Here is a 15,030-nt window from a genome sequence, read left to right on the forward strand (position 1 = left end):
ATTATTCTGGGATTGGATAGAGAATATGGTCTTATCTAGGGAGGTTGTTTTTTGGGGAGTGAATAGGATTAGTCTAGTCTTATTTGGGTTGAGAGCAAGGTGATTGTTTGACATCCATTTTTCAGTGGATGTAAAGGCATGTTGGGTTAGTAGTTGTAACTCAGAAGGGGTTTTTGCAGTGCAGAGGATTGTCAAATACACTGCATATTGGATTACTGTGCTGTGAGTAAAGGAGTTATAGAAGTTATTGATAAATATATTGCATAGAAGGGGGCCTAATATGGAGCCTTGGGGTCACCTGTGGTGATGTTGAAGAAGGAGGAGCAGGATTGCTGACATTTTATTGATTGGTATCTGTCGGAGAGGTAGTACGAGAACCAGTTAAGGATTGGGGGTGAGACACCAAGAATACCAAGTTTGGAGAGCAGGAGGGAATGTGAGATAATATCAAAGGCTTTTGAAAGCTCGAGGAAGAGAGTAGAGACTATAAAGCTGGCATTGCGTGCACAATTTATGGTATCCATAAAGGAGATAAGAGCTGCGTTTGTGCTATGGCTTGGTCTAAAGCTGTGTTGGGATGGGGTGAGAAGTTGGTTGTTTACTAAGTGGTTAAGAAGTTGGGTATGGACACATTTTTCTAATATTTTTGAAATGGGACAGAGGATAGCGATGGGCCAGAAGTTGGAGATGTCTGAGTTTTTACTGCCTTTATGCAGAGGAAGAATATCTGCTTTCTACCAGATATCTGGAACAAGGCATTCTTGGATAGCTCTATTGAGAAGTATACTAATGGTATAAGCAACGGAGCTTACGGATAACTTTCGGAATTTGGTTAAGTTGTCAAGAGCACTGCTGCATGGTTTGAGATTTTGAAGGAGTTTCTTTTATGGTGCATGTGGGTAGAAGAGAGAATGAAAAATTAGGTAGAGAGGAAGGTGTAGAGTGAGTGGACTACTGATTAGTCAAGTTGTGTTTAGGAGGGAAAGTGTTGGTTAATTTAGCAATGGTGTCAATGAAACAGGGGTTAGAGAGAGAGGTTATATCCGAAGGTGTTTCATCATGGTGTGGGCAAGGATTGGTGTTAGACCCTGGGTATGAGAGGGACTTTATTGCTCCCCAGAAGTTTTGCGGGTTTAGCCTATGCTGGTCCTGTAGCCTGTGTGTATACATATATGGACTTTAATTATGAAAGGCCATGTAGACAATCTGAGGAGCCTGGCCTTGCTTTTATATTAAAATAAATAAATAAATAATTAAACTACGTTTTGCATCATGAAAGTCAGGTGAAGTTCATTCTTAGCAAAACAGCAAGGGCTGTCAGATATCTCCTCTCAGGCTGATTATAGAATATTATATATATATATATATATATATATATATATATATATATATATATATATATATTGTATATAAATAAAACAAATGTAAACTAAAATAAAATAATAAATATACACACACACACACAGATTCAACTTTGTGTGTGTATATGTGTCTCAAGTCACTCACTCTCACGTGTGCAATGACCAGACCATATGTGTTCCTGAGGTGAAGGGACATGTGGCTCTGCAGATCCTGGTAAGGGAGAGTTATTCCATCTTTCCTCAGCCTGGTGAACGGAGCACCAATGTATCTAACTATGGAACTGTCTATGAATAAAATGTTACCAGAAGTACCCGCTTACGCTTGCTGCCGCCTTAAGGTCTACTGCATACTAGTTGTTTGACCCATTTTCACAGCATAGCTTTCTATAGTGTCAGTGCATGCTCTAGGTTAGTTATCCCTTGTTGATGGTGGTTCTTGTACTAGAGGTAGATTTAGGTTTAAGCGGATGCCTAGATTTGCAGGCTTGGGTAGAGATATATTAATGTCTCATCATCATAAGATTGTTTGGTGGGAGCAGTTTGTTGAGGTTACATAACTGGGGATGGTGGTAAGCAGTGTTTTGTTCACTGCATCCACCCGAGTAGAAGGACGTGTCCAGTTTAGTTAAATATTTATACCTCTGACAGGTACAGCCCTTTGGGTTAAGTAGGAGTTCATTTTCAGTGAGCATGAAGCCGCTAATATACTGCCTAAGGATTCAATGTGCTACAAGGCTGGCAATAAAAGGGGAGGGTTAGTCTACTGTGTCGCTACAATAACCAGTACTATCGTGTGATGCAGTTTATGAAGTAAAGAGGGGCTGGGGAAATATTTGTTGTACAGATAATGTGTTCAATGTAAGATGGCACAGAATACCAAAGATGATACAAGGACTGTGTCAATCTGCGCAGCTAAGAGGAGGATAGTACAAGTCAGCACAAGCTGTTTAAATGGACCAGAGTGGTTTGTTAAGTTCAACAGTTGGAATACGTTACAGCTTCAGTAGTATGAAGCAGAGAGAGGGAATTTAATGTCTCCACTACCCATTATAGAACTACAGCTCCTACAGTGCTGTTCTCAGTACAACTCTGTAAAGTATTAAGGAAAGAAAGTATTGAAAAACAAGTGAAATCTGAAGCCCAAGTCCTGTAAGCTACCCAGAACTTCATTGGTCTTAAATCTCGATTAGTCAATCATTACTCAAATCCAAGAAGGCCCTTATACCCCTGAGCATCCAAGTTCTCCAGATTATGCGGAACGCTTAACAGCTGTGGCTCCGCTACACACATTCTAATTGGTTTGCGTACTGCAATTCCTGCCAATCAGCATCGCGGTATACAAACCGATGCATAGCTTGCTGCCCTTCCACATTACACAGCGCTGGCTGTGCTCTACAGTTGTTGATTGGCTCGTACACCGCATTTACAGCCAAGCACGAATGCGGTGTACAAGCCAATTAAGTAATGTGTTTCAGGACAGGAGCCAATGAGAGCTCCCCAATACAGGTTAATCACGTTCTGCTGTGGATTGAAGATATTGGGACTGGGACTTGGAAGCCAGGAGAGGAGTCAGCAAGCTGAAGGGACTTCAGGGGCCTTGCTTTGGTGGATCAAGATCAGTCAGAAGAAGGCTGAAGTTTGTGTTGCTGCCTGCTGGACAACCAGGGCTGATCAGATCATCATTTTGGATAAAAGTTTGTGCTGTGTGGAGACCGAGTCTGTGGATTTTAGGCAGAGGCAAGTGCTTTATAAATGTAGCTGCAATGTTACCTCTGCAAGAATTTCTATCCTTGAGAACCTGTATGCTAGCAACTTTCTAAGTTTATAACAGCAATGATTAGTATCTCTGTTTTTGTGCTGCTTGTCCCTGGTATGTCTGTTGTATACCAACACAGATCCTGTTATTCTAGCAATATTTCCAAGTTTCTCAGAGCAATATTTCTATCTTTATAAGACCAATATTTAGTGGCTCGAGTTTTGTGCTGCTTGTCCCTAGTATGTCTGCTGTAGGCCAACACAGATACTGTTATTCTAGCAATATTTCCGAGTTTATCAGAGCAATATTTAAAGTGTCTCTATTTTTGTGCTGCTTGTCCCCCTATAACATTGGGCTTTATCCACATTTCTTGCACTAAGAGGTTGAGAGGTATGTCAGGATGGATGTCAAAAGTGAGTTATTTATAGTAATGATATGCTTTAAAGTAGACAGGATGCTGTTTAACATGGTCTAACGAAAATCATTTGTGTGACATGCAATGTTGGTTTAGAAAATGTAGTAAATGTGAATTTTATTTTTGTAAAGTGCCGTTTCATTTACTTATGGTGTGGATATGGTATTGCACATTGTAAAACAAAGGTTTCTGATCTGAGAAATGTCTTACTGAATTTTACAGATGTTCTATCATACTTCATGACAATGACATGTTTCCTGCAGTGCGAAAATAGGGTATTCCACATTTTGACCACTTGCCACACATTGTTAAGGTCTGTGTTCCACACTGGACTCTTAAGAGGTTGAGACCTATGCTTATACCAGACCAAACAAATGTACTCAACAGTAGAAAATAAAATACAGAAATTCTCTCAAGCAATACAGAAAACAACTGAGATACAAAAAGTAACTGCCAATTTTTTTCTCCCGTTTTAAAATCAAGCAGTTAGTCATACAGTGAGTGCATGTGGTACGGGTCCCCCACAGTCGTTACATCTGACTGCTGATATTAGGCAAGCATCCAACAAAACGTTTCAAGTATTAAAATTACCAAAGAGATTGGTCATGGTCATATTTATCTAAATCCTTAGACTTTTACCAATAAGCAAGCTGAAACTCCTTCTTCCACTGAACAGTGCTCAGCATATTCTTTTAGGTTCGGACTCTCAAGTATGAAGGCTTGACAAGTGGCTGTAAGCTTTTCCTGCTGCAGATAGCCTAAAAAAGTAAACACAAAAATGTTCACAGTGGGATGTACAGCCTTTTATCATTTTGATCAAAAGAAACCAATGTGAATCTTTGCTCCTGATGCTTCCTTTGGACAAATAACACAATGCATATCTGTGTCAAGCAGACAAATACAGTGGTGCTGTAAAATAAAATAAGAAAAACAGGAAATTTTTAATTAAAAGTCAGAATTCTCAGTCTGAACTCTAGATAGTTCTGTGCAGCTATCATGAAAAATAGCTTAACTACAACTCTGACAAACAAAAGCATGCACAAACGAATATTACTGCAGGTGAGATTATAAGGACTGAAAGCAGCACAGACACCGTATGTACAGGCTCCAAAATGTATGCTAAAATATTTTCCTTAAAACGGTTCTATGTATAAATAAAAACTGTACTACTATTATCCTATATACTAGGTCAATGGACACATTTGCATTCCCTGATGCAATAATATGGTCAATTGCTATAATATACAAGGTACCAGAGGCAAGAATAAAAGTTGGAGGGCTCCTCTCAGATATGTTGAGTTCTAACACAGGAACCAGAGGGGATCCCCTTTTCCCTTTTATTATCTGCTTTATATTTAGAAACATTGGCCAAAAAAATTAAGGACTCAAATTCAAGGATATAATTGGTATGGTAATCAAGAAAAGTTGGCTTTATATAAATGTGAACGATTTTGAGATTGCTTAAAATCTTTCTGGAATATAAAATTTAATGAAGATAGGCTATAGCTGCAAATTATGTACTTACTCATGACTTGGTTTAGCAATACTCATATTTATGGGGACACAACAAGATGGAAGTATTTAGGACTATGGATTAAAATTGCTTTTGTTATGGCATTTAAGGATATGTGGAAAGAGACTAAACAAAAGATAATACAAAAACAGAGAAATTGAAAAAAGGAAGTTGTCTTACCATAACGTTCCATCTGTGTTGTACATCTTTGTTCATTCATTACTGATAGGACCTCGGCTCCGTCCTCAGAACCAATACGGCCATTTCCCAGCTCACGCAAGCCAAAAACTCTCAGCTAAGAACATACCCACAATGCCCCTCTCCTAGATACTCCAGATAGAGTTTGCCTGCCCTAGAAAAAAGATGTAGTAATAGGAAAAATAGTAGGAGGTTCTGTCTGAGCAAATACCCTAACCAAGAGTTCCTAAAGTCCACCAGGAATCCAGGCAAGGGGAAGGAGGGAGGGAAGTAATGAATGAACAAAGATCTACAACACAGATGGAACATTATGGTAAGGCATAACTTCTTTATCTGATGTTGTAAATCTTTATTCATTCATTACAGATAGGACCGAGTCCCCAGCTATTTGAATCCTGGGTGGCCCTAAGGAAGGATATTCCTGAGCATCATAGAACCAAAAGATGCTCGCCCCCTGGAGGTCAAATCCAATTTGTAATGAGATATGAAGGTATGAGGTCTTGCCCAAGTGGCTGCTGCGCATATATCATCCAGAGAGGCTCTGGAATGAAAAGCTACAGAAGTAGCCATAGATCTAGTAGAATGAGCCTTTATTCTGGAAGGCAAGGGTAGCTTATTCTGTTGGTAGATAAAGGTAATGACGTTTCTAAGCCAAGAGGATAAAATCACTTTGGAAACAGGTTTACCCAGTCTGGGTCCTGCAAAGGCCACAAACAACTGGTCTGTTTTCCTGAAAGATTTAGTCCTGTTCAAATAACAACGAAGCTGCCGGTGCACATCAAGTGTGTGCAAAAGGTATTCCCCTCTATTAGAATGCCTTGAGAAGAAAACCAGCAGGTCAACAGATTGCTTAATGGAAAAGCCAGAAATGACCTTGGGCAAGAAAGAAGGGTCAGTACGAAGGGACACCCTAACCGTGTGGAAGATCAAGTAAGGACTCTTGACACTCAAGGCCTGCAGCTCAGATACTCTTCTCGCTGATGTGAGTGCTACTAGAAGTATGGTTTTCCATGACAAAAATTTCAAATCACATGAATCAAAGGGCTCAAAGGGAGAGCCTGTGAGAGGCTGAAGCACCAGAGTCAAGTCCCAGGGTTCTAAGGAAGGCTTGACCGGAGGTTTAACATGTAATACTTCCTTCAAAAAGGGTCTTGCATAGGCAGTGTGACATAATTGAAAAATTATCAAGACCATTATGAAAACTGGCAATAGCTGTTAAATGTACAGTGACCATTGAAGCTGAGGCTCCTGCGTGTAGAAGAGAGTAGTCAGGTATTGTAGAATCTTTTGAATAGGCATAGAGAAAGAGTCTAAGTTCTGGTCTTTGGCCCAAATAGAGAACCTAGTCCATTTACTAGAATAAACCTTTCTAGTGGAAGGTTTGGGTGAGGCCAGAAGAATTTCACGAACAGGAAATGGGATGTCAGGCATCCTGGCAATCACTGGAAGTGGAGGAACCAAGCTGTGAGCTTGAGACTGTGCGGATTCAGATGAATCAATCCCTGGGGATGGGATAACACATCCTGGGAATGATCCAGGATCCACGGGCTGTGAATCAGATGAGGCCACAGAAGCAGGAACCAGACTTGACATGGCCAGTAGGGAGCAATGAGGATCATTTTGCTTTTCAAACTCGAGCTTTCTGGAGAAATTTTGGAAAGAGTGGAAATAGGGGAAAGGCATACAGAAGACCTGGGGGCAAATTATGCGTTTAAGCGTCCTGCTGTGGTTCCCCCTGCGGGGGGGGGATCAATATAAAATAGCTCCTGCATTTGTAGTTTCAAAGAGGAAGCAAACAGGTCGCAGCAAGGCTTTCCCCAATGTTGGAAGATCCAATCTGCTATTACAGGGTTGAGGGACAACTCGTTGAGGCATCAGGATGTTCCTGCTCAGACTGTCTGCAATACGGTTGGAACTCCCAGGAATGTGCGTGGCTATAAGAACGTGATTGGAAGCCATCGCCCAGTGCCAAATCCTCATTGTTCCCCACACAGGGGGTAAGATCTGGTTTCACCTTGCTTGTTCATATACCAGACAACTGACATGTCGTCTGAGTGAACTGCAATGGTCCCCGAGGGTAGGGATGCATGGAACACTTGCAACGCTAAGAGAACTGCCCTCAGTTCCAGGACATTTATGTGCAAGTCAGGCTCAATGGGGGTCCAGGTGCCTTGGACAGTCTTTCCCTGAAAATGTCCCCCCCCCACCCTAACAGTGAAGCGTCGGTGGTCATCGTGCCCTTGGGTTGGGGAAGACCGAACGGTCGACACCAAAGATTCTTTTGTGGCTCCATCCACCATAGCATTTCTTTCTTGCAACGGTTTGTAAGGCGTATCATGTAGTTGAGTGGGTAGGTTAACAAAGACCATTATGTGGAAAGGAGCCACTGCAGGATTCTCATGTGCAGTCTCGCCAGTGGTACTAAAGTAATGGCAGCTGCCATGCAGCCCAAGAGTTGCAGTACAAGATGTGCTGGTACAAACGTGTGAGGAAGAAGGTCTTGAATTTAATGTCTTATTTTCAAAAGCCTGTGAGGGGGGGGGGCTTAACAGGATGTTGTGTCGAAGACCGCTCCAATAAAGTCCAGTGTCTTCATTGGGGACATATGAGATTTGCCTTTATTGATTGTAATCCTCAAGCTGAGAGCGAGACCTTGAGTGTAAGAAAGGCTGTAGACTAGGAGATTCCTGGTCGGAGCGGTAGGAGCAAGCAGTCTACATAGGGAAATGCCTGGAATACTTGTAGGTCGAAGATGGGTCACCACAACTGCCATACATTTGGTGAACACTCAGGGGGCTGTTGAGAGACCGAATGGCAGAGCCCTGAACTGGTAGTGACTGGCTCCCAGCCAGAAGCGGAGAAACCTTCGGGAGCTGTGATCCATCTTTATGTGGTAGTACGCACCCTATAGGTCTATAGAGCACATCCAATTGTCCCTCCCTAGGAAAGGAAGAATGGACTGTACTGTGACCATCTGGAATTTTTGAGGTTTGATAAATTTGTTCAATAGGCTGAGATCCAGGATTGGCCTCAAGTCCCCTGTCTTTTTTGGCACTAAAAAGAACCTCGAATAAAACCCGGATCCTGTCTGTTCTGGTGGGACTGGTTGGATGACTTTCTCTCGTAGTAGTTTTTCTATTTCTAAGGCTGCTAATTCCCTCCGATTGGGTGGTACATCAGGGATTTGTTTGAGGAGTCTGGGAGTTAAGTCGAATGGTATTTGGTTGCCTATGAATATTATTCTCTGCACCCAAACAAATCGGTAGTAATAAACATGCCAGGCTGGTAGATGCAGAGAAAAACAACCCCCGACTGCTTCCAGAGGAAAGCAATTGGGCCATTGCTCAGGAGTGCTGGTAGGGTCTGCCGGAGAAAGAATCTCTGGCTCCCTGGTTACGTGGACCTCCTCTACCCCGAAAGGGGAGTCTTCCATAGGAGTTGCCCCCTCTGACCCGGGGGGATTGTTCACCACGAGTGTCATGAAAGGATCCTTGGGATTTCTTGAACCACATCTTTCCTCCATTCTGGTTCCTGGAGCAGGACCACCGGGGGCTGGAAAAGCATATGCCCACAACAGACAAGGTCTTTCAGTCTTTCTCACTACGTGTAAGTGTGTCTTGTACCTTGGATCAAAAAAAAAATGCAGATTCGTCGACAGGTGCATTGATGAAGGAAAACTTAAAGGGGTCTGAAGTCACACAACCGCATCCAAGCATTACGTCTCATGACAACACCAGATGCGGCAGCTCGAGCTGCCCCCTCGGTGTTGTGAGATATCAAACGCATCGAGGAGTTCAAGATGGATTCAAGGGTAGCTACCTGCGAGGTGACAGTGTCACACATCTCGTCAGGCAGTACCCCCACCAAGGAGGAAGACCTTTCAGAAATTAGGTCTTTTTGGAGGAGAGTAAAGTGTGCCAGATAATTCAGCGACCAAATGGCGGAGGTCGCTGAAGCATAGGTCCGATTCCCTAGTCTGTCCATGGTCCGTGACTCCCCGTTTGGAGGACGGGTAGTGGAACTATCTTCTGCCAGTTCCCTATTGGTGGCCGCCGCCACGACCATAGAATCAACTGTCAGCTGCTTGGACCAGTGGGGCTGGTCTTCAGGTGTAGATTAAATTTTGTCTGGCCTCCGGGCGACAAGTTCTACATTGTCCGGGGCCTTCCAGGCACGCTGCACAATTAGTAACAACATCATTTGCTGGTGGGGGGGGGGGGGTCACTCAGGAAGCAGATGGCTGGGCACAGAAAGGCTGCAGAAACACGATTCCTCAGAAGGGTTAGTGGAGGAGAATGTGGGGACCCTTCCCCCTCATCACAATCAGTGTCTTCCGAGATAGATTCCTCCGGGGAGTCAAGGTGCTTCCTCTTGCACCGTTTCTTCAGGGGGTGTCTCTCCAGTGGGATCTTCTGAGGAGGACTCTGGAGAAGGGGTTCCCTTCACAGGGGGTTCTTGTAACTCCCATCCCAAGGGACGTGACGTAGCGGGTTGGGAGGGGTGCATGCTAGGGGAGGTTTCTGATATGGGTGTCCTAGGTGCTGGCCGTGAGCCTTCGGAATGAAGGGCACTTTCCATCACCTGTACAGCAGGCCCACTCAAGCCCACCTCCAGTTGAGCTATTCACAAAGAGGAAGGAAAAGGGTAGGAAATAGGCCTATGTTATAGGCGACAGTGAAAAAAGGCTAACTTGACTACAAATTTAGTAATTTAGAAGAAAAACTGTCATAAAATAAACAATTTACTACTTAGCTTTGAGAGACATGGCTAACACGTCTGACTAGGAACGCAGCAAATGAGATATGGAGTATCTAGGAGAAGGGCATTGTGGGTAGGTTCTTAGCTGAGAGTTTTTGGCTTGCGCGAGCTGGGAAACTGCCGTATCAGTTCAGACGACAGAACCGAAGTCCTATCTGTAATGAATGAACAAAGATTTACATCAGATCTATTGTTTACGACCAGGGAGAGTAAGATAAAGGCAGTGAAAATGTATTTAGTCCCTTTAGTTTTATATATCAGGCATAATTTTACTAACCACAGGAAAAGTCGTGGACAATAATTAAACAGGTGAAGGAATTTAACTGGATGGGAAGAGAACAAGAGTTAAGTGGGATAAAATTGATCCTCCCAGTAGAACAAGGTAGTTTAAGATTACCTGATTTGTAGGGATATTTTAGATCGGGTCTATATTAGAACACCGAACGTTCAAAATTTCGAGTGTTCTAATATCGACTCGTTTTCATATCAAAGAAACGGGAAACCAAATTTTTTCCTAGGGAAAGAATTCGGTTGTCCATTTGTTGCTTCGGTATTTTCAGCGCTGTGGTGGAAAGTTGCGGGTCGGGTTCAGGTAAGTGTGCGATTCTGTTGGAGTGAGGGTTAGGGCGGGTTAGGCGGGCTAGGGCACGGGTCAGGTAAGTGTGCGATTGTGTGGATGTTAGGGTTAGGGCGGGGTAGGTGGGTTAAGGAGCGGGTGAGGTGACTGTACGATAGTGACAGACCTTAGGGTTAGGGTTAAGGTAAGTGGATAGTTAGTGGTGCATGTATAGTTTAGTGTAGGGTTAGGTATAAGAGTTTAGGTGTATGTGTGTGGATTGCTGTTTGTTTGGTGTGCTTGTGTTGTGTGTATGTGTTTTGGAATAGCAAATTTTTTCCCTAGGAAAAACTCCGCTGTTCTGAATGTTCGATTCGTAAGGCTCGATAATGGAACACTCGAAATTTTGAATGTTCGGTGTTCTAATATAGACCCTTTTAGGATCTATCCAGTTAAGGCTCAAATGATATCCTTCCGTTTACGTTATTTATTAGTGGAAAAGGGGGGGGGGGGTCATGAAGGAGGTAGAGTTCAAGTAATAAGAACAGTGTGGGATTTTGGGATGAGGATCCTTAATGAGATTAACAACCGTTTCCCTTGTCCAGACACAGGTGGGATCCCAGGGGTGTATTTTCTATTTCCCACCCAGTTATCCAGGCTCCTCTTAAAAAGAGGGCTAGAGAGGTAGTCTGCTTGACATGGAGAGGGAGTCTATTTCACAGACGGGGGTAGTCTTTGGGATACAAATCTATCCCGCCAACAACTTCTATTACTGTCACAGACCAGGTTAAAGCCTTGCGTGCGGATTGCGCGAGTGAAGTTTGTCTTACAGATATGCAGCAACTCCATCAAGGCTGGGTCTGAAATGGCCTTGTATGACAGACACAGGTCACCTATGAGCAGTCTGTATGAGACTGAGCAGAGTGACAGGGCTTTTAGCCTATTCTGTATAGGATAGGCGTTTGAGACCTTGGATTTTCTTGGTCTGGAACCTCTGTGGTCTCTCCAACTGCTGCAAGTGCTTGGTCTGATAAGGGAGGAGTACAGGGATGTTATGAACTCTAATCCTGGATGAAATACCCTTATTTATGAGGTGGGCCATGTAGAAAACCTTCCGTAGAACAGACACCATGGTGGTCAAAGTCAGATTGCTATCAACCTGGGTGCCCAAGTCCCTCACGACTGACTGCATGCTTAGTACATTGTTATTAATGTCATAATAATTCTTGTTTTTTAACCACACTGCTACAGCATTCCTGTACTACTACTCCTTTATCATCATGCTTGCTTTCGCAGACTTAAATCTTTGTTCGAACAAGAGAAAGGAGTCCAGCACATTACAATGATCCAAATCTTGATCTTCCTATTGCTGCTTTTGACTTGAACTTTTACATGACAATTCCTGTGGAGTCTGACACTTTTATCATTGCTACTGCCTCCTCTGAATCTAGGAAGTCTTACTCCATTTATGGAAAAAAAAATACACTAAGTAAGCAAAACAGTAGCTTTCGTGCACTACATAGCTGGGACAAACCAATTCCTCTTTACCCTGGTGTCTGCACTTGAACCTTGTCCCAAGAACACTCGTTTCCTTATACATACAAGGTTTTCCCTACCTTCTAAAGCACAGACAAGACCCATTATTTTAGAGGACAGGCTTCAGACCTCACATTATTAGATACAGCGTCTCCTGAAGTGCTAAATGCCTGCTACATATGGCCTAACTGACCTCTTGATCACTATAGTCAACTCAAGAATTCAACTCAAGTTGGAGAAAAGCAATTTTATCAGATTCACTGGGTCACTTCCTTCCTTTCCTTCTAGTATACCAACCAAGTGAATTTTTTTCCAGTGAGCCCTATCCTTCAATTATTTGAGCCGCCTTTCTAGTTGCTCAACCTGGACCTGGTCATCAGGTGTGTGTGTGTGTGTGTGTGTGTGTGTGTGTTCGTGTTCCTGCCTAATATCCTTAGGCAGACCTAGCAATGCAGTAAAAGGTGGATTAAGTGTCCGATCCATCTCCTTTACAAATTGATCAGTGCAGTTGAAGTTGTCGCCCAGCTTGTAATCAATTTTATCCAGAACTTGCTCTAATACAAGAAAAAAATCTAGACCTTGAAGTATATCCGCTACCAAATCAAAACAGAGCAACCATCCTCGTATGCTCTTTTTGTTCCAAGTCATTTTTTCACTCTTCCCCAAACACCTTTGTTTCTATTTTTTTCCAACGTTAGGTAAAATGGAGAAAACATTTAAATATACCAGCATATTCATAGTACAATAAAGGAAAGGCAAGTGCTTTAGCAAGTCGTTTAACACAATGTTATAGGTCTAAAGGTTTTTCTTTCCTAATTTTGAAAAAAATAGAAGCAAACATATTTGGGGGAGATTAGCAAAACGATTAGCAACAAAAAGAACATGCACGGTAATTGAGGGCAGATGCTTCTAGGCCTCCTGGTTTAAATTAAAATATTTCCATCCTCAGTGAACTGAAGAGAGGACAAAGTTTTTTTTTTTTTTTTTTTTTTTTTAACTTAGATACTGAACATAAGTAAAGTGACCAGCGATAAAATATGTGATTTCTGTATTGTGGTGTGTGCATGATTATTTTTAATTAGTTTGACCAACTGGTCACGTGATGTTCACGGAACTTTTTAAGCAGTGGTTTGCAAGTGTTTTATTTATTTAGGTCACGACAATAAGGAAGTTTTTGTCTTTTGGTTCTTCATTGTGTTTTGTTGCATTCTTTGCAGTCGCTGATGAACTGTGTATTTGTGGTTATTTTATATATATTTTTTTAAATCCTGCACTGGGCGAGTCTTCCCAGATTTTTTTTTTTTTTTTTTTTTTTCGTGATGTTCACGGAGCTTTTTAAGCAGTGGTTTGCAAGTGTTTTATTTATTTAGGTCACGACAATAACAAAAAAGTTTTTGTCTTTTGGTTCTTCATTGTGTTTTGTTGCATTCTTTGCAGTCACTGATGAACTGTGTATTTGTGGTTATTTTATATATATTTTTTAAATCCTGCACTGGGCGAGTCTTCCCAGATTTTTTGTGGTTTTTTTTTTTTTTTGGTTAAGGTTTATTGCTTATCATTTATATTTGTGGAGATGTCCTCAGAAGAAACACCATTCTTTATGACTCACAAAAAGTCATTTTATCTTCTCTCATGGGGAATCTTTGTCTGTTCCACAAATACCACAGAAACTACTTTCACGTCAAATTTATCATGACGAAAAAGCAGCAGCTGTAACAAAGATCCCTAGAATTTAGTTTAATTTGAACAATACGTAACAGGGTTTAAGTCATAGACAACTAATCCAGCAGTCTTTGATCTGCCATTATTGAATGAATGGCTGAATTTAACTAATGAACTGTTCCCCCATGAGGTTGCTAAGAGAGAGATAAATACCTCAATAAAACAGATTTTTTTGCAAAGAGAACAAATTGCTGAAGTAGAAAATCTTTCAATTAAATAAATTATTCTTTTAAAAGAAAGTGTGCAACAGAATCATGCTTTCAAGGGATTTCAGCTATGGATACTTCCTAATGTGATGGAAATAAACACGCCGTTTCATGCACAGCAGTATGAATTATTTAATAAAAAAAGGATTTCAAGTTAACTAAGTTGCTCATTAAGGAGAATGAATCAAGCATGCAAAAGCTACATCCAGACATTGCAGCTTAGGCCTCATACAAAATCGGAGAACTTCATTTTCAACACTTATCAAAAGCAAAACAAAAGGTTTTTTTTATAACATTGAGAAGATGGATTTTAAGATAAAAGACAACAATAAGAATGACAGGTCACCATGTTTTTCTTTTAACCTCCAGGAACACGTTCAACACTAGCCACTGTGAATAAAGTGGTACAACAGTGCAACGAGAAATACGAGGTCAACAATCTGTGCCCTTCAGATCCAGCACCTTTAAGAAGGTCCAAGAGAACTTCCAACAGGAACACTGCAAATTGGAAGGGAACTACAATTTTTTTTCAAAGGAACAAGCGGAATGGAAAGTAATACTACCAGACAGAGGAAAGTGACCAAGACAGTGACTGGAATTAGATCCTCAAATTGCCATTCCCGATCTGTCTGCAGACACTGTGAACTTATCACATTTTAATATTTTTAATTTTACAGATATTACTGGGCCAATCTACCACCAGTTGTTTCTAAAGGAATTTACTTTTGTTCCCTTGAGACATGCTGATAAAGCATCCACTATTCTTGATTAAAACTAATCATCATCATGGAACTCATAAACAAAGACATTGGTAATCTCCAAACTCTGGACCCTACCCAGTTCGGGTTTGTAAAAGGCAGATAATGTCTCCTAAACCCGATTGACTTCTTTGAAGCAGTCACCAAAGCCAAAGATGACGGTAAGGTGGTTCACACAGCTAATCTAGATCTCGCCAAGGCTTTCAACACCATCCCCCACTCTGGAATTATAGATGAGCTCACTAAACGGG

General features: G+C 41.8%; 1 protein-coding gene across 1 annotated transcript in view; it reads right to left on the minus strand.

Moving 5' to 3' along the window:
* LOC122802816 (protein NPAT) overlaps positions 1–15,030 on the minus strand; it is a gene marked incomplete in the record, with an annotated part of 1,438,521 nt that overhangs the window by 1,402,681 nt on the left and 20,810 nt on the right. Inside the window, 1 exon segment of the mRNA XM_044072621.1 lies at positions 4,172–4,290. Within this exon segment, the coding sequence (XP_043928556.1) occupies positions 4,172–4,290 (119 nt within the window).

The sequence above is a fragment of the Protopterus annectens genome, chromosome 5.part0 (genome assembly GCF_019279795.1).
Source record: "Protopterus annectens isolate FY-2018-M chromosome 5.part0, PAN1.0, whole genome shotgun sequence".
Lineage (NCBI taxonomy): Eukaryota > Metazoa > Chordata > Ceratodontiformes > Protopteridae > Protopterus > Protopterus annectens.